General features: G+C 42.0%; 1 protein-coding gene across 3 annotated transcripts in view; it reads left to right on the top strand.

The window, feature by feature from the left end:
* mnb (minibrain) overlaps positions 1-21,161 on the top strand; it is a 57,476-nt gene that overhangs the window by 30,956 nt on the left and 5,359 nt on the right. For 2 of the 3 annotated variants that reach the window (XM_046630890.2, XM_046630891.2), the window contains exons 3-8: positions 2,223-2,458; positions 15,454-15,622; positions 15,940-16,107; positions 16,225-16,511; positions 16,865-17,011; positions 17,133-17,565. In XM_046630890.2, coding sequence (XP_046486846.1) covers positions 2,223-2,458; positions 15,454-15,622; positions 15,940-16,107; positions 16,225-16,511; positions 16,865-17,011; positions 17,133-17,565 — 1,440 coding nt within the window. Of the gene's footprint in view, positions 1-2,222; positions 2,459-15,453; positions 15,623-15,939; positions 16,108-16,224; positions 16,512-16,864; positions 17,012-17,132; positions 17,566-20,026; positions 20,126-21,161 lie in introns of all 3 variants that reach the window. The other variant, XR_006883752.2, reaches the window with a different exon arrangement.

The following is a 21,161-nucleotide window of genomic DNA, read 5'->3' as shown; positions in this document are numbered from 1 at the left end:
CACTTATTTTAAAGGTTCTAAGTACTTAAAAAACGATACAATAAGGTTTCTAATCACATATATACGCGGTAATTAAGTTATAGCGAAGCGTTGCTTGTACGGAGAAAATCGATTGCGGTCTTTAAATTCGTGCACGATGACATTGGCTGGAAAATTTGGTCTGTGCAATGTGTATATTAATATTGAATAAAATGACAAAAAAAATTGTACAAACGAAAGTATAATTTCAGCTTTTGCTACAGCATCGGCGTATAACGAGAGAAAAGGGGTTACGCCGACCTACGTAATAAATACGTCCGCATGTCAACGCTACGACGCACGGCACGATTTCGCATATAAATTGAAAAAGAAAGAAAGAAAGGAAAAAAAAAAGAAACAGAAGAGGAAAAAAATTTCTCTTCTCTTTGTCCGGTTAGGTAATACCGACGAGGGATAATTTGGTTCTTATTGTTCAGCCCTGAAGTGCAATTTACGTAATCTCTTTGCAAAGTGTGACGGTGTACAATATCGGGTATGTGTACGCACATGCCTATGTATAATATATGTATCCGTATTGTATACACGATATGTATAATCTCGAAGTTTGTCGTTGTAAGCGGAAGGCATACGTTTCTCGTAACTTTTGTCTTTCCGATTCAGAATAGAGATGTGTCATCGAGCGTTGTCGAGTCTCTCAATGCGTGTACAGCAGCAACTACCTCTGAGGTGTGTTTATACATATGCATATGAGTACAATAAATGTGTGTGCGTGGGTGCGCACGTAGAAATACGGCGGCATCCGAACGGGACACGAAAGTCGAACGATGAATGAGGGAGACCGCTCGTTCAGAGTCGAGAAATGGCGGTATGCATGGATAAAGCGGATCGGGTTCGGTATAGGTATATTATGGGTTATGCACGTTTTTCGGACAACCTGCAGCAGTCGTCGTCGTCCTGGCTGACTGAGCGCATCTTTACACCTTATTGTGTCGCCATGCAGTTCGAGTACTGTAGACGAGGAGAGGCCGACGGTACATATAAGTCCTAGAATATGTACCCAACATGGTCGTTAAAATAACGATAATAGTTTTCCTCGTGCCAAGCTGCGTCGGCGACAAACCATCCGGCAAACTAACGACCAGAAACCCAACGCATTCGATACCAATTCGAGTGGTACCGAAGAAGAAAAAGGGGAATAGCAAAATATCCCCTCTTCTCAATCACGAATTAAACCGAGTCTTCTATTTGATCATGTTTTTCTCTTACGTACCCTTCTGCTTCCTTCGCCCCACTTCGGTGCTCAACTTATTTTTCTCTAACTGCAACTGTTGGATATCAAAGGAAACAAATTACCATTTACTGCTGTACGCATAGATACAGGTAAAGTGTGAAAAACAACTGAAGCATTCATTCGAGTTTAAAGAATACCTGGTAAAACCTGATGAATCAGAATGTGCTATTCGGAGTTTGTAAAAATTACCGTTCATGATTCACTGATACCTTGCTTAAGGCATAGCACAGAGTGGGACGAAGTTTACTCTTGCCTTGCTTTTCACGCATACATATATTATACACCTACATGTACAGAATGAGGCGCCGGTTGCTTCGTGCCAACCATCACCATCGCATATCCTGTAGCCGGAGAGTAGGTTGGTTCGTTCGTTCGTTCGTTCGTTCGTTCGTTCAACTAAAGTGTGTCCTATAGGTATTCGAGAATCTAGGATGCAGTTGCAGCTCTCCCGACGTACAGCAGTGGCATAATACAATTATTGGCTCCAAAGTTATACTTGAGCTGTGCCGGTACAAGTCGCGCTAAAGGCGGCACGCCCACGTTTCTATGTTACACGTTGGCAACGGTGTTGCTTCTTCCACCTGATTTTCCCGCAACCACTGCTAAATCTCAGCATCCCTTGCAGAGGTCTCGTTCGATCCTCTCAAATGGTCCGATCAATGTCCATCGTCGGATATTATCCATCGCATTCCGCGAAAATAGAATTAATGATTACGATCCTAGCTACCATCACCATGTATCGACAGGTTTCGTTGCCGTCATTTAAATGCGGAATCATCGCATCGTTGGATGCGTGATTCGTGAACTTTACTTATGGTAATACTGGACCTTATCGTTTCTTCCAATTCCCCCCCAGTGCACAATCAAGCGTCCGTTGTTTACTTTGGGCTATTTGGATTGCCGGTCAATTCGTACACAACTAATCGTTCTTATCTGTTTGGCTACTTTTCAGTGAGCGGAAGACAAGCGGTGGGTGGAGCGCCACTCTATGGTCGTCTCGTCGCCGAGGAACCCCTGCCCACCGTCTGCATGGGACCAGGGTGCAGCACTGGGACGGCGTCGGGGGAAACGCCCGCCGATATCCACGCGATGCAGGCGCGAATACCTCACCGGTTTCGAGACCCCGCAATGGCACCCCTTCGCAAGCTTAGCGTCGACCTCATCAAAACGTACAAACACATCAACGAGGTAAGCGGAATACCAAGGAAATCCAACCCCTGAATTCCAAACAGTTTTTATTCTGTTATATATCACCTGCGGACGATAATCGACAAACAAGTCTCCCTCTGGCTGGATTATTTAAGATTTATTAAAACTACCGTTCTTTCGTTTACTCGTCGTGATTTTTGCCAAGGTCTTCTCGCCTTGCAAGACGATTCTTGAGGCACTGTGAAGTACCCATCTAATTTTCGTAAGTGGTGCAAAATGGAGAGGACTCGCTGCGCGAAACTGCCCACCTCGCGATATGGTTACTTCCTTGTTTCCCCGCATTGTTAAACTGCACGCATCGTTTTCACTGACAAGTTACGCACGTATGAGCCTCGAGCTTTATCACACCTCCTTGGGGTGACGAACAGACCGGGGTAAAGCAAGTCTGGTGAGGTACGAAACGAGGTGCTATTCTCTCCGCCATTGCAAAGTCTGAGAAAGAAGGAAACAAGCCGGATAAAGATGAGGATGAGGAGAAGGAGTAGGTTACTTGAGGTCACTCGGGGAGGCGTGTGAAGTGCGTTAAATATAAAATTGTTTACCGTTCAAATTAGATGATTCTAAAAATAGAAAATCGTTAATCCAGATTTTTCGTTATTGTACGTATGCGCATACGCGTACGTTTCAAAGTATTGCTCTTCTCTCCTTCTTCGTCTCTTCCTTGGTTTCCACGTATTGAAGGTACCGTAAGATAAGTAAAAGACTGCTGAACTTGGTTTCTCTAAACATCATTTACGCCTTTGCAACTAGGTAGTCTGCTATTAATTTGTTGCTTCGAGTCTGTCGGCTGCCAAGTGCCAGTGCAGTTTCTGAACGTGCGGCTTATATCTGTATAACCCTCGGTACACATCCGGACCCCTAATGATAGTCCTGATCAACGTTATCTTCTAATCGATGGTCTGGGTACAGGTGCAGTCATTTCTTTTCGGCAAGCATTTTGCAGCCTCCGACATTCTTGCAAAATATCCTTATGATACTTATTACTGTCTTTGATAAAATCTGGTCATCTTCCGTTGTTTTTTTTTTTTTTCGCGTCGTCAAAATCCTCAAGTATAAACAAGTGTGAAACTTCACTCTGATGTTAAATTTGATTACAATTCTGCGGAACTGATGATAAATTGGTTTCAACGGATTTCAAACGATTAAAACGTATAAAGTATCGTTGCACTCACGTTGAAAATTTTCTCGGGGGGATCGGAAGAGAATAAGTCTGTCGAGTTTTTCGCGCTCCGATCCATCGCAGATTAGATGTTTGTGAGTTAGACATATCATGCAGTCCTGGTGAACAACCCTGTGCAATACATGGCTAACGGGTTGGCGAAAAATTAATATCGTCATCTCGATCGCCGAACAGATGAACATTATACATATACCCCATGGTATAAACTGAAATGGAGTATGCAGTTGTTATCGGCAGTCTGCCAGCTGTCGTGGTGGGTGAATTCTGAGCGAAACGTGTAGCGCGCGTGACAATAGGATCACCGTTCTATAAGTGTCGCAGTAGTCGCCTACGCCTGAAATTCAATGCCCTATTCTCGAGCGTGGGCGTTTGCTCGCGGTCGTCTCCGTCAACTTTAACCACTGCGTCGTTTGCGTTTGAGACATTGCGCCTTGCTTTCCTACGTAAACCCGTGACGTAGAATATTGCGAGAAAAGAGCTGTACCGGTTATGCCTGTACACACTCTCCGCGGACTGATAGAACGTCAAACTTTTCCCCAACCGCCCACGTGGCCAACACGTGCGCAAATTATTCGACGTCACTCCGACGGTCAAAGGTCGCTTGATGTGCCCAATTCCCCGCAGCATCCTCCCACGTACAGCATCCGATCTTGATGTGAAAAAAAAGAGAAGGAGAAGAACGCTGAACTCGTGGGTATACAACGAATGTACTCTTTGGATTGAAAAGCACAAGTGTATAACGTGGTTGGCGAAGGTAAGAAGATTATTATATTTAAACAACTCGAAGTGTGGATAACGCAGGTTGCCGGGGGATTGCAACTTTGGTTAATTATTTGCAATTAATTACGTCGCTCGTAAACTAGCTTACGGTGAGACTCAAATTAACGTTGGATTACTTCGTTTACCGGGCGAGACTGCTGCTCCTTAGCAAATTTCGCTGCTCCTGCTAACGCGGCGAGGTTGAATCCCTTATACTCGGCCATCTCCGGACCCAGTTCGTCGTCGTTTCGCGGCGGTATCCCGCGACGGAGGAAACGGCGAAGATCGACCGGACAGCGGAATTTCGGAATCAGAAATCGGGCTTACGTTGAAGGGCTTGTACGCGTGTTGAGGTGCCCCCGAACCATGGAGCTTCCGTAAACTCGTGGCAACGGTGGATTCGCATACTTCGATGCCGATGGGCGCATTTCTGAACGTTGACAGTGCGGCCGCAGATCGACTGCACTGCACAACGCGGCACTCTGTTAGGTATATACCGTACGGTTTTATACCACGATGTGAATGTGGCAGGTGATGACCCGCGACGTTGTTGAAGGTACGCGCAGTATTGTACGTAACGTATTTCCGAGGCAGACTGTAAACTGTAAACTGTAAACTGTAAACTGTAAACTCTAAACCGATGTGAATGAGGAAGAGGAATCCCTAGTCGATGCAGCTGCTGTTGTTATACTAACCAATAAAATTCCAGGAATTTCACCCGTGATAAGATGGAAATTCAAACAGCCTTTCCCCGCTACTGGGGTTGGGAACCAATAAAATCAATTCGCAAAATAGTTTTCGCGTTCCATTCTGTGAAAGCTGTGCAGGACACCGCAAAGTTTAGCATATATACGAGGTGTGGTGCAAAGTTACTGCCCTCTCTAACCAGCTCTGCAGGACTTTGCCAGGTGCGATTCTAGTAGGCTTGCAAAATGCCGGCGAGACTTCCAGTGACGGACCTTCGAGTTCGAGAGAGAAACAAAAAAAAAAAAAATAAAAAATAGAGAAGGAAGGTAAGATACAGAGGAAAGCTCAATGTGCGAGCTGTATAGGAGAGGGACAGGCTGCCAATCAACGAACTGAATCCAACCTTATTAAAAGTTACAACCGGGAACGTATTCAACTTTCTTCCGAGAAGCGTCATATATAATAAGAAGACCGTCGGTCGTTGACGGCGAATAAGACTTGAAATTCCATTTGCCAACAAGGAAGGGAGAAGGAAGGAGGGTAAAGTTTCCAAGCGATTCTTTGAGTTCGGCAAGCTTTAAGAATACCAACGTGCCGCGAAGACAGGTATTTAACGGCAAATCTTTACGATATAGTACTTCCGGAATTTGATCACCTCCGCAAATTAATAACCAGTCTCGTCGCGCCTACTTACAATCTCCGAATTCACGGGAAGCATTTTTCTGCGATGATGCACTGTAAGAAACAATATCAGGCTAAAGTTAGTAACGATAACGTAACAACACTTGAGGCTAAAGAATCATTATTAATGGGCATTTTAAAACGATCTTCGAGGAGTTCGCCTTTCGAAATTGAGGTTTATTCTGTTTATAATGATTTACTAAATTTCCGACGTTTCTACAAGTGCGAAGTGGCGATTTTTCATGAGCATGCATCATTGGAGTAACGTTACTAACTTCATCCTCGCGAAACAATTCCGTATAGACTTGTATAGACTATAATTTGGTGTCAATCGCGCACTATCTGATGTAGAATTTTCGAATTGATTACAAAAATTGTTATATGACAATCCACATCTGCCAATTTCTGTTAATATTAATACCACCGTTTTTGACAGTGTACAATGTACATAGAGTGCTGTTACATACCTTTACGTGACATGATTACGAAAACACCCGTCAAAACAAGAATATTCGAGAAAATTCCGACTAATTGTTTACGGGCAAATTATTGTTACCGAACGAGTGACTTGGGTTGAGAAACCACAATAACAACCAGACATCTGGAGACGAAATAGCCGTTTTGAGAAGAATATAACTGCTCGTGGGATCAAGGAGTGGAAGTAATCGTAGGGAAGGTAAATTGGGAAACCCAGAGCTTTTTACCAGCTGTCAAGGAAGGTTCGCTCACGTTCTCTCTCTGTCTTTCTCCTTCCCTTCTTTTCCCTTCACTTCAGTCTTCCCTTTCTGTCCCCGCACTTCCTTATAAACCCAGACGCGGCTTGCATCGGAGTGCCTGTTTCCATACCTCGAGGAGTATACCTGTATGCGTCACCTAACATCTGCACGTCTGCACGATGATTCGCGCCAGAAGTTGTGTTTTGCGGCAGAAAAGTGGCGGCGGAAAGCCGCACGTTGAGATTTAGATACGAGAGATGTTGTTTGAACCGTGCTCAACGACGGCTATTGAATATCAACGCAATTTCACGTTAGTTTCAATCTTACTTCCGACGAACATTAAACCCCAAACGAGTAGTACACGGACGAAGAAGGTGAAGAAAAAAGTCAATGTGCTGCATTTATCGCGTTCATTATCTTCTCGGACATGATTCCACGCATTTGACGTATTTGGTAAAAACCGGTGATTAATTCGGGTTTACCACAACGACGTGTACGGGAAAATAACACAACGAATTTTACTGAACACCCGGTGCGCGTCTGCTGCAAGAGGTGGCTAATACCGCTGGGGAAAGGTGAGGATAAAAGGGCAGTGGCAGCAGACTGAGAGAGGCTGGGGCATCGGAGAGTGAGGAGGCAAATGAGGAATCGAACCCCATCAGCGTTGCTCCTGGGTTTGCGGGCGTTCCTAGAGTCTCGGTACTTCGAGAAGGAGTAGAGGAGGTGGTGAAGGGAGGAGAGGTCGTCGGCGAAGTCAGGAGAAGTTAGGAGGAGAACCCAGAAGCCAGAATAGCTTCGCGTATAATTATGAAAGACGACCCAGATGCCATTCAACTGAGATGGTGATGGCCCTCAGCTGCGAGTTGTTCAAAGTTGGGCGTACCTACCACCTACTACTGCACCCTTCGCTTCGCCTCGCAGACCAACGCCTCGACGACGAAGCGGGGATTCTCTTCACGCCGGAATCCTGATTATTATACGAGTTTTCGCACGACATCTGTTGTGGCGAGAATCACTTCGTATAACAGCGAATACTCGCTCATTTTACACCATCTATATCCAACGTTATGGGGTGTAGCAAACAGTAGTGCAACAAAAGTCTTGTAGTTGCAGATTTGATTTTTTATTACTTTTTTTTCAACGTTCAACGATTGCTCATTGTAATTATCTCGGATAATTTTCACCGGAACAATGGTCGAAGGAAAGATGCTACCGTGATTCGACATCTGAAAAGTGGTCGTCGTTGAACGGACGAGTGTGAAAAAGAAAGAGAGACACAGTTTGGCAAGATACGAAAATAAACTATAATGTATAAATGACTATTAATAAATCGACGGCGTCAGCTTTCGTTTGTACGAAAAATAGAAATTTATAAATCGACCATGACACTGCTGCTGGTCGAGTAGAGGGTATACACCGAAAATAAATACTCCCTAGGGGGATTTTGAACACGATGAAATTCGTTTTACGATGCTGGACTTCGCGATTATACCTTATGCATAATCGAACCATCATAAAGCTATTTTAATACAACGTCTCGACCAAAAAAACATCACCGACGTACGTGCCATGATAACTTTTATACCACCAAGCGTTCAGCAAACACGATGTACAGTGTGCCTTTATCAATTTCAATGACAAATATACAGTGCAAACAGTCTTTCGATTCCAGCTGTTTCTTTCATTCTCTCTCCGTGTCACTTGTTGCTGCAGTTGCGAAGGCAGAGAAAAAAGACAATGCCCATTAAAATATCTACAACTTTGTTGTGTCTTTATGCCGTTGAATATGGCGGACTGGAGAATATCTATCTACGCCTATGAACGGCTCACGATAAAAAAGAACTTCGTAATCTGGCTGCAACTAGTGGCGAATCAAGAGCAAACTGGTATCGTCGATCCGTTTTCAACAAGTAAAATTTCCCCAGTGGATCTTCCGTGTATGCAACATATGAACGGCATATTTGACGCGCCCTGGGCAACCTTATCGGCAGACAGACGTTCACGTCATCGTTGTCGCCGTCCTACCAAGATTATACAGTTTTATAAATTAATCGCTCCTTCGCAGCAATATCATCAACTGCACCGATAACCAATATCCCAGTATAGTAACGTCCGGTTACCCTGGGCACACTGGGTATACCTTATCTTCATCTCGACGCATGTGTGCATTGGACTTACCTACACACGTAACAACATGACACAGTGCAGACTTGATGACGTCAAGATGCACGCGCACTGTACGGGTTATTAGGAAGACCAGTTAACAATGTTAGCGAATTCGTCAGCATCGCGTTATTATACCGTGTCGCACGGTTGTTCGAGTTGACTGAATTATTTTCGAGGTGGCGCTTCGACCGTCGTTCAATCGTGCTTTTTGCCCACCCGAAACCCACGAAGGTCGTTTATCTTTTCTTGGTTCGATTGGCTCAGGCCGAACGGTGAAACAGCGCGAGCGAGAGGCACCGACGCCGGTACCGCCACCTCGTCGTCATCGCGGCTGGCCCGAGTTTCCGACTCACAGCGAACACAAAGAGTGTCCTTCTCATCCACGAATGGAATTTAAGCCGTTCAGCCGCGAGTCGAGCGGCTGTCTGGTGGTACCACCGAAACTTTCCATTGACCGTTGCTGCCTGCGCGAGTGAGTCACGCCCACCATCTAGAAGACGAAGACGAAGGAGTAAAAGAAGGAAGAGAAGAGCGAAGGCGTACCACCATCTCCACTGATCGGCTATCCGGTTCAAGATTCTTGCGATCGCTCGTCATCCGATCGAGGATGCTCGGCGCTCGCACCCTGATGCAGGCGAACGTTGGTTGTCGCACAGTTTGCGACAACATCAGGTCTCGATAAGAAGCAGGGGGAACTGCTATGGCAGACCCCACGGTGACCGCTCTACCGTGCGAATTCCTTTTCAAATCGCGCGCACCAAGCGACGCGGCGCGTTGCGTTTCCAGGGTTCAAAGAAGCGGGGAAAAGAAAGAACCAACTTACTCCTATCGCGCTCTTTCAATCTGTTCGCGGATGAGCGGCGTGCTTTTGCATTGGAGAAAAAGTTTGATAATAAAATGAATATTTCCTTAGCGGTATAAGAAACCATCGAGGCGATATCAAGCGGCGTTGAAAACCTTCCGATTCACATTTTCCTTTTTTCCGTTTCTCTTATGCAATCACCGCAGCATAAATCAGCATATCATCGACGATCGATTCATCGTTATATTCCATCGTATTCAAACTCCGCTCGAACCTTTTTTACATCACGTCATTATATAGCCACTTCCCAGGCCGTGATTTCCGCATACTACTTTGTCTATTTTCCATCGTATACAAGGCTCATTGTCGGTCGGCTTGATTTCATCGTCAATACAGTATCGCTCCTGAGACGATAACCACGGACATTCGTGCTTTCCCTTCCGAGTCTTTATTCTCGACGTTATGCGAACAACGGAGCATAACTTGCAGCCGATTCTTCCTTCGTCTTCTCGACCGGATGAAACGTCCCCAAGAACAAATACGGCCGCTCGCGCGATGCCGCTTCCTCTTTATACGACACACGTTTCCGCGGCGTGTTATAACTTGCGAGTGCAGCGCGGAATGAAAAACTTCGCAACGCGCCTCGTCCTCGTTATGGTAGGATTCGATCGAACCGGACCAGACCGTTGGAAAGGCGTCCATCGTTCGAATCTTCATCGAAGCAACGGAACACACGGCCAGTCGAGAAGGTCGTGCAGAATGGCTTGCGTTTCGTCTGGATCGCTGCTGTTGCCGCTGCAGCCGTTTCATTCATGACTCGCAACGCGGCCACGCCAAGGTGCGGTGCCGTCGGTCGTCATCGTCCGCGATCTCGCTCGCCTACTTCTCTCTCTCGCTCTCGCTCTCGCTCTCGCTCTCGCTCTTTCCTCCCCCCTCCCGCTCTTGTTTCCTCTTTCGACCTCTTCGTGCCCCACCAGTCCGCAACGACCTCACTCTCCATTCTCCAGTCCTCCTCTCGGAGCTGCTCGATCTTTGTCCTCTCTCTCTCTCCCTCTCTTCCTCCCTCCCTCCCTCCCTCCCGCCTCGTTCTCGCGCACCACTGGCTCGGCGACACGGGAGAGTCGGAGAATAAAGAGAAAGAAATTCATAACGGCCTCGTCCGCCGATGACGTACCGACATCTCCTCCGTCATCTTCCCGACGTCTGGCTGACGGAGTGAGCGAGACAGTCTCTTTCTCTCTCTCTCGCTCTCTCTCACTCTTGGCGAAAATAGCCAATGCGTCCGTCCGCGAGCTCTCCGAGCCGGCGCAACGGCGTTCCTACGACTCACACGCCCACGCGATGATTTCTTGTGCGTGGCGCTGGCCTGGTTGGCGGGTGACGGTGGCGGCAATTCGTGCGTGTCGAGATGCGCGAATCGCGGACGCGCGTCGCCCTTTCGAGGAGAGAATATACTGTATTACCTGTAGGACGACGCGTAGCCTGCAAAGGTAATTGTCGTCTGTTCCATCGACCTATTATACCTATGGTCCCGTCTCGGAGATGCTTTAGGGATCGCGAAAGGATACGCGAAGAAACCGCGGCGCGCTCTTTGCTCGGTCTCGAGGGATCCGATCACATCAATTCCATCCCGACATCCGCGACCTCGCCGATGACTCGACAATGATCGTTTGGCAAGAATGCGTGCGCTGGTGACCATAGTTTATGGATCTGACAAGAGAGAGATGAGCGGTAGCTGCGATTTTTGCGCTGAGCTACTGCAGTTTTACCTGCTCGACTTTTCAATATGATATTAATATAGTATACTGTTGGAGAATAATTTGATAACGCAAAGTGCGAATAGATACAGTATGTCTCGCTGTCGGTCACCGATCAGCTGATTTTCATTGAAACCTTTCGCGGTAAAGAGGCCAAGCTTTCCCCCAACGTACATACCTCGAAATAACTGATTACTTCGCCTTAACAACCACCCTTCCCCCCCCGACCCAATGCCATGGGCATCACCGTCAGACATCTAGAGATCTCTTAACCACCACCGTCTCTCGACTCGGCTTACACGATTATAACTTGAAATGTTCGCAGAAATTCCTTGCCAGTGGATCATCGGCGCATCACTGTCGGTCGGTCTACCGTGCATACGTAAAAAGAAAGAAATAAAGAAAAGAAAAAAAATAAATAAATATTCCGGCACCGGGCAAAGTTTCCCGCGTCTGCAGTGTACGGAGTAAAGCGTGTTGCGATCAATTGCAAGAACGTGTTGTAATTATAATAATGATAACAACAATGACAAACATGTTCAATGATACGCGAATGCTGCTGGACACGAGAGGCATGTGTATGTATATAAGAAGCATAATATACATATGATTAACGGTGAGAGGTTGAAGAACGTTCTCGTTAAAGAACATTTTTGTGAGTCTTGTGCCGTACGGACCGTACTGAACCAGTCTCTCTCTCTCTCTCTCTCTCTCGCACTCGCTCTCCCCACTATCTCGCTCTTTTTCCCTCTCGTGCAGTCCCGCATAGCAACAGACTGGAGGAGAAACTGACTACTGCACCACGGGGGCAGAGCGCAGTGTGTTCAACGATGTACAAACGAACGGACAATACCTGCGGCAGGACTGCAGCAGCAGGATGACCGACCTACGATTCGAGAATACCGGTTAACCTACGCGATCTCATCATCGCGAACTCCCTGCAGGAGCTGCAACCCGCAGATATCGCCTGGTGAAGTTTCACGAGGATTTCTCACTCTCTCTAATTCCCTCTTTCATCGTTCTCTTCCTCTCGGATTAGTTGAATACGATCTTCAGGATGTAACTAGGCTGTTTTAAGCAGCCGCTGCTGAAATTATTAACCTTTCGAAAAAGTCGTCGGGAAGAGTCAAGGAATTCCCATCGTTCCCTTTGTCCGTTAGACTTTGTTATTATGGAGATACTTCACGGATTTCGGACCTGACTCCTTTACCTCTCGACCGTTTTCTTCCAGAGATACAGACATTTATTTGGCTTACATAATTGCGAACCTTGTCGAGACTGAGGCCTGTTAATAACCGCTACGACGAGACATTGGATTTCGTCGAACAAAGATACAGAACCAAAGCGATGTGTTGCTGTTGCTGCTGTCGCTGTTACCTTTTTAGGAGTCCCTGCCGATGAGTACAAATACGAAATCTCTGCTCTTTAACGCAAGGATTACACACTCGTGTGCTTAAAAACTGAAACCGTGCGTTAGGTAATTTATTTTTGCCTTTACCGCGATAAGATCGATTATGCAATTGTGTTAAACGCCTTGATTTTCGACTTTTCCGCGCACACAAAATGTGAGGGAAAAAAAATCGATTATCCGTGTAAAACCGATTTTCAACAGTTTCTGTTCGAGCGATTTCTTTCCATAAACGCAAAAAGTCGCCGGTAGCAAATCCTCCCTAGGAATAAGTCAATTACTTCGTATTAAAGAATTTTTTTTTTTTTTTTCAATTTTTTCAACAGTTAAACTAAAATGATAGCAAAATCTTTGCCCTCGTTCGTTTCTTGTCGATTTTTCTTATTGTAAGAACAGAGAGGTGGTCGTTTCCTTTACATTCCAGTGTGCTCGATCTGCAGATCCAAATTGTCCTTTATTCTTCTTCGTTATCCTCTAACCCATCAAATGCTCGTGGAAATGAAAATTTGGTGATAGTAATGCAGGTCTGTCATTGGTGGTCGTTAAAATAATAACCTGAATTCAAAATTAGTATTTAATTAACCATCTAGCCGTTGCAGCGTAAGGGAATTAATGGTTTAACAGGTGTGTGCGTCGGCAATTACGTTCAATAATTTTTGTCCTTCGGTATGGATGAATTACTGGAAAAAACGGAGATTGAGAAAACGAGGGATGAAAAAATGAAACCAGCTTTGCTTGTCTGAGGCTAGAATAAACACAGGAGAAAAATAACGGCAACCTGTAACCCAAGAGGAACAAGCAGCAAGCAAGCCGCTCGGTAAACATAGAACAGCAACGTCAGCAGGATTGTCTCTTTAACGCTTACGTTGTGTCAGCGTGGGACGAAAATCACCCTCATTTTCATATCACGACTTAATTAGTAGAACGACGATACAGCTCGTCGAACGCCCAGAAATCGGGAAAAGTCCATCAATAGATCGGCGCGAATCTCCTGCTTAAATGTCGCCATTTTGACTTAAAATTATAAACACCTGATCTTGGAATCTACAAAGTTTCACGTATGATCAATCGTTCCTTAGATGTTGTTGATTTTCGTAAATTATACTTGGTTTCCTTGATTGATATTTATGAAGAGAAGCAAGGAATAGGGTATAAATATTAAAAGCATTAGGATAATTTACGCAAAATAAATACCGCTTAATTAAGCTAACGCAATCGTGCCTATAAATTGCACATCGCAATTATTTTGGCCTGCGTTCATACGGGTAATCGTCATAGTGACAAATGAACTGTTATGGTTATTACTGTAACGGTTGGTTAGGCTAGACGGGGGATGCGATTGGTTTGCAACTCATAGACCGGGATGATCCCGTTATCAAGGAATTTAGCCACGAATAGCAGCTACCTTATACGTCTCCAGTTTCATCTCCGTTCCCGTCAGTTTGTCTCTCTCCTTCCGCCGGTTTCTCAGTTTCCCGTTAAACGGTTGACCATACAGTTCTGCTTCGAAGTATAAAGCTGTTCAATCGATCCGCTAAATCAAAATAATTGAATGCGGTGATCGGTAATTTAAGATATTTCGAGCGTTTCGTACCTCTCAGCTCTGCAGAATTAACAGTATTGCTACTCGAATTATTTCGAGTTTATTTAGCGGTTTTAATTTTCTTTGAAAATACAAACAAACAAGGGGAAAAAAAAACTTTTCACCGTATAACAATGTGCGGTAAGGTTTGCTTTTGAATTTTACTTTGATTTCGGTATGCCTTTTAGCGTATACTTGGATTTTTTTCCAAGTACTCGCATGATATTATGCAGCACTTTGATCACTCCTTTGGCAGTTTGGTGGCCCAGGGTGAATGTGGGGATCCATTGCCGGCGTGACTTTCACGTGGTCCCTGAGTATCGATTTGCACGACGCGGCCAACCACCCGTTCAGATTCTGCGCGACTCGCCCCGTCCGTTGGCCAAATCACATGGCGATGGCAATTCTTCAGAAAATAGAATAAGAAACTAGTAAATATTCGATAAAGAAAATTGCGACTATTTTAAGCAGAATACAGAACGACCTAGGAGTCAAAAATCCGCGTGCGTTCACCAAAGCCTTCGATCCTACGTGAATAATTTTATTAATCTCGAGATTAGTATGATAATTTTTACATACCTATGTTATATATGCAGCTAATACATAGAATCTTGAAGTCATGTTCTAATTCGTACATTCATTATTCACTTTGAAAAATCTACCGTTGTATATATTCGCCGTACTCATGTCAAGAGCACAGCCTTATGAAAATTGGGGCAAAAATATTCTGAAAATTGATCGGACTAACGTAATGTCGTCCATCTTGAATCCCATAGTACCCTAATATACGTTTTACTACGTAATATTAGATAAACCGTTTGGAAATTATATTATTAAATGAAGATCAAAAATTTTCAAGCCATTATTGAAAAGGTGTTCTTCGAAAAATCCTACGTATGTGCAGTTTTGATCCCCAAAGTTTTTTTTTCCTGTAGAACACCTGGTATCATAGATTACGATTCATTTTTTCGTATCAAAATCGATTTTTTAAAAATATTTTTCTACCCAAATGATGTTTCCTCTGAACTATTATGTAGAAAATCCCGAAATTGTAAATACTACACCTATAGTGTATAATTTAAATTTGAAATCATTAGAGAATAATACGACTTTGTTTCTTTCTTCTCTGTTGATCGACCAATGACACTTTTTGTGTCTGCTACCTCCTGGTTAATTTCAATACATGTCAATAGTGTGTATAATGTTATAACTAAAATTTCTTTCTTTCTTTTACAGGTATACTATGCCAAGAAAAAGCGAAGGGCGCAACAATTGCAGGGCGAAGATGGGTCCCATAAAAAAGAGAAAAAAATATATAACGACGGTTGGGATGATGATAACCACGATTACATCATCAAGAATGGCGAGAAGTTCCTTGATCGTTATGAAATCGATTCTTTAATAGGTTTGTTTCACTCATGATTTCTTTTCTCTCTCTATTTCATAAGTCTCTTTATATATAAGCCATAGGATATGTCAAAATAATAGCAAATTTTATTACAGTAGTATGAGTATTGATGTCAAATCTTTTTGACATTTTTCTTCATTTTTATTTCAAGATATAATTGCTATATATGTATTATGTGCAAGTTATATGTCACAAAAGAGCATTCAAGTTGTGGTGTACTTTCATATATTCACAACGCCAGTATCATAGAATTCATAAATATCCTTGATTATTGATTGGCAAAGTTATCCTAATACGATGTTGTTGTTTATTAGGCAAAGGAAGTTTTGGCCAAGTAGTAAAAGCCTTCGACCATGTGGAACAGACTCAGGTGGCTATAAAAATAATAAAAAATAAGAAACCTTTCCTTAACCAAGCGCAAATTGAAGTCAGGTTACTGGAATTGATGAACAGAGCAGACACCGACAACAAGTATTATATAGGTAAGTTGTTAAATGTAACAGAAATCTGCGAGACGTCATATTTGTATGTCGTTCGAATTGAATAGTACAGTGTTTGGAATTTACAGTAACACGTGGTCTTTTTACGTTATTTTACAGTTAAATTGAAAAGGCATTTCACATGGCGAAATCATCTGTGTTTGGTATTTGAGCTACTTTCCTATAATCTGTATGATTTATTGAGAAATACCAACTTCCGAGGTGTGTCTCTCAACCTGACGAGAAAGTTTGCACAGCAGCTATGCACTGCCCTGATGTTTCTGTCCACACCGGAATTGAATATCATACACTGTGATCTGAAACCTGAAAACATCTTACTTTGTAATCCAAAAAGGAGTGCAATCAAGATTGTAGATTTTGGGAGTTCGTGTCAACTTGGACAGAGGGTAAGTTAACAAATAAATCCTGCTGGTAGTCACGGTCCAGGTACTAAGGTTAGAGGGATTTTTTTAAGGACTTATTTTACAATTTCAAAACTAGGCTCCTGATCTTTCCCGATTGCAGATTTCCATTCGATCCCATGAAAAAAATCCCTGGGTCCTACTTCTCTCTCCTAGCTCCGTCATTTCTCCAGGGTTTCCTCGGAAAAGCAGTTATGCAAAAAATACTGTTACTTTTAAATATCATTTGTACAATTATTTTCGTGTATAGTTATAGTTCTATGAACTATAGTCAATCTCTGATTTGTACTTATTTCATTTTCATAGATAATAATTTTTCCTCACCTTCTTTGTTGCAGATATATCAGTATATTCAGTCTAGGTTTTATCGCTCTCCTGAAGTCCTGCTTGGAATACCTTACGACTTGGCGATAGATATGTGGAGCCTTGGTTGCATTTTGGTGGAAATGCACACTGGAGAACCGCTTTTTAGCGGGGCTAACGAGGTAATGTTGCCATCGTATCTTCCCTTACGTTAAATTATGTTCTTGCATATTGCTCTGGTTATATTATATTCTCTTTTCGAGGATTTCCTAATTACATATTGATACGTCTTCTCTGCCTTAGATTGACCAATTTAACAAAATCGTCGAGGTATTAGGAATGCCATCAAAGCTCATAATCGAGCAGGCACACAAGATGAGGAAGTTCTTTGAAAGACTTCCGGGGGATGGCGCTTATGTACTGAAAAAATCAAAAGATGGAAAAAAGTACAAGCCGCCAGGTTCACGACAGCTGCAAGACATTCTCGGTGTTGAAACTGGGGGTCCAGGCTCTAGGAGATTAGGGGAAGCAGGTCATTCGGTCTCAGATTACCTCAAGTTTAAAGATTTGATACTGAGAATGTTGGACTATGACCCAAAGACGAGAATAACACCTTATTACGCGCTCCAACATAACTTTTTCAAAAGGACAGCTGACGAAGGGACCAACACAAACATAGCTGCAACTAGCAGCTCCAATACTAGTCCAGCGGTGGTTTCACTGAGCCAAGATCACGGTGAGTCTAGCCTTTCTGCGATACAATCGTCTGAGTTCAAGACTCACTGAGTCTGGTGTTAATTTTGTTGCAGACTGTTTGGCAGGTGTACCGTATTTTGTTTATCTTTAATTTCTTCAGTTTCACAGGTTTTGGTGTCACTTTTCTTATCAATACAGTTCACTGGACAAGTATACATTTACCACTTTCACAAATGTTCGTCATTGCGGCCTTTTCCTTATCACATATTTTTATAATTCATGGGTGATTTCGCCTCTACAAAATCCATTTCCTTCTTTGTGACATTTTCTCTGGCTACCTGTCCACTGAATGCATTAAACAAAAGAACGTTCACATTTGTCATGAATCCATTATTTGTAATGAAAACAGAATTCCATATGATAAATACTTTATCTGTCAATGTAAATTGTATCTGTATTCATTTACGCATTGAAATTACATCAGCAATTATATTTTAGAACGCCTGATCAAATTTACACCGTTGGATTCATAACATGTGAGGACCTGTCTTACATATAAGCCTTGTAATATTATGAATATTTCGAGCTTGGTATGGTGTAATAATGTGGTGACTGCTGACTCCTCCATCAGATCAAAATACTTACTCCATTCCAATAGATCAATCATGCTATCGAAAATTTCAAAATAAAAGCGAACGTATATTCTCGTAGGCTTCTTACAACCATTCGGTATCATTCCTAATCCAACAATAATCATTAGAACTTGGGTACACTGTAAACGATTAAACTCACAATACTTAGGAGGTCGTGCGCTAAGAAGAAAATATTGAAATCACCGTACAAGTCTACTGTGCTACCGAATTCAGGTAGTTGGTACATACATACATATTCATTAGTTTACAGTGTAACTCCCAGGGTTCTCGAGTGGTAAAAAAATTGAAGTTACAGTGTGTTTTAAAATGTTATTTTATTTTAAAATGAAGTCGATCATAAATTTTTTGTATCTCATTGTAAGTGTAGCTGGTGTAGGGGCTGTGCATCCCATGAAGGTGATGCTCTAACACGAACATTTTCACCTCAAGACAAAAACTAATGGCGTCAAAATTTAAAACGTGTTAACAAAATACAGAGTATAATAATACTAAGAATTTCTCGAGTTTTTTCTAATTTTTGAAGCGACCGTGACTTGCTATTGATACTTTTCGTATTTTATTTAAGTTTTGCTTCATTATAGATTCAACACAGTCCATCACCAGAGCGAATCAAATATTCGGATGCGCGGTCTCTATATTCACCAGAAACCACTGAGCTATAATACAGACTCACTAATTTGCTTATCATTTGCTGTGATTGTTGCACAATGCCAAGCTCATGTTAAGTTTATGTGACTAGCAATGTATCTGAAGCGGTTTATGAAGAATTTGAAAATTATCCTTATATTAAATCTGCCTCTATGTTGCTTGATTTCATTCACCGTTCATTTTCAGTGTCTAAACTTATTAAGCATAATGAAAACTAAATTTCTGTATTGAACCACATCAAGCTCCTTGATGAAATAATTACATTTAGTATCTCAGTGGCAACAATTTACCTCAACGTTACAATATTTCTCATTAGATCTAATTACCAATATCTCAGTAAAGGTGACTAATGATTAACATAAATGATGTAGATCTGGATTCTAGAATTTAGGTACATAATTCATCACACCGTTGATTGTAAATTAAGCTTATTGATAGGTGCTAATAAACACAGACGCTAATTCGTACATCTGATATTTAGTTGCTACAAAGCTTATTCAATATTCATTATATTCGTCATATTCATTGCTTGATGAAGAATAAAAAGGAAAATACGGAATGTCGGCAACGAGAAAATGTCTCTTAGTTTGCATAAAAAATGAAAAATAATGTAACACATCGGATTACTGAGTTTTGCAACATCACCAGCTTTAATACTTTCTGAAACTAAGTTTATTGTTGATAAATATTTTATTATTCGAAAGCTTTTCGTAATCGTTTTTGAGTAAAAGTACACTTTCGCAGTAGTGCAAAGCACCATAGCAACTTCTTTGTCATATTTTTTTTATCTAAAACATACTCGTCCTATGACTTTAATTCAACTTTCAACACCAGCTAAAAGCAATATTCAACCAGTCGATTATAAACTTCACAGTACTAACGGAAAATTGAGATCACCAAGTGATTGGGATAATCACGTTTGTTCAGAAATTTACATTGAAAAACAAATGAAAAATCTTGTAATATCACTCATTTTACACCTATGTAGCCGTCTTGTGGCAGATTAGGTGTAGTATAAATAACTGTAATAGTCGAATTCACGTCAGATTATTCATTTTAATATCTACATTTGAGACAGCAATATTACTGTAGAATCTTAAATTATCACAAGCACTAAGCTGCCTTCACTAATTTGTGGTTACATAATATTTCTTCTTTTTTTTTGCATAAACTAAGCATTATTATTATTGTTGCCCATAGATATGATGGGGGGACAGTACGCGGCACGATGACTGTCGTACCCGCGGGGCGGTGACGACCTGTCCTAGGCCCCAACCCTAATCTTACTTACTAACATAAGTAAGTTCTGCCTAACAAACAATGTGACAAACTGATAGACTAACAATTTTTCCCATCACCACTATCCTTGCCTCATGTCTATTGTGCGACATGTTTCGCTTGCTAATGGGATCAATGAAAGCATTAGTTGACTCAATCCATGATAACAGCCCATAGCTTCGTCCAAAACTTTTTAGAGCATTGCTTCGTTATTGTTGTACCAGAATTTTTTATAAAACTATAAATTTCGTATATATAACAATTATCATTTATTAAACGATGCGAGTAAACTTAATCATCAGTTTACTCCAAATTAGTTCCCCTTATCAGTACAGAAAATCATCCTTATCCTACACATTCAAGCATGTACTCGAGATGGGCCTGTCTGTATTATGGTAGACTTTGCTTCTGTCACCATGAATTCAGTGTAAATACATGTGGATACTTCGCTATCTGTGTGAAGAAGAGTTTCAAATTGAATCCAAATAAGTTCGAAATATCCCCCTTTATAATATGTCACTTGCAATATTCTAGTATCAATGGCTTATTACAAATCGAGTTGTATATAGCCGATATTTTTTCAATATTTCAAGTATAGCTATGTGGTTCACATTTACTTATTTTACGTGGTTTAAGTTGAAACGTACATATACGTGTTCAAAGAGAAACAAATTATCTCACTCCTACATGCTTCAATAAGTTTTCATGATATATTTGAAAGAATAGCTTGTGAATATTTTGAATGCAATGGCAAATTCTAACCATATTACTTTCATCTTTACTGTAGAGAACTCACTTCATCATTCTATGTCTTTCTTTCACGCACGATTTAGCTGCTTACTATGCATATTTTACCATAATTACCTAATATACTTAATGTAGATATTATTATCTTAGACCCTGTAATCAGGATATACCGGACATCCACTAATCGTAAGCTTCATTACAATAAGTAGACATTTGCCCTTCGGTTCGCTTGAATTAAAATAAACCTTAAATGTGAATGTCTTATTTTCATGTGTGTACATTATGTGATATTTTTAACAAGTTGAAGTAT

This window comes from Neodiprion pinetum, chromosome 6, assembly GCF_021155775.2.
Source record: "Neodiprion pinetum isolate iyNeoPine1 chromosome 6, iyNeoPine1.2, whole genome shotgun sequence".
NCBI classification, from domain to species: domain Eukaryota; kingdom Metazoa; phylum Arthropoda; class Insecta; order Hymenoptera; family Diprionidae; genus Neodiprion; species Neodiprion pinetum.
This window is presented reverse-complemented; position numbering and strand designations above follow the sequence as displayed.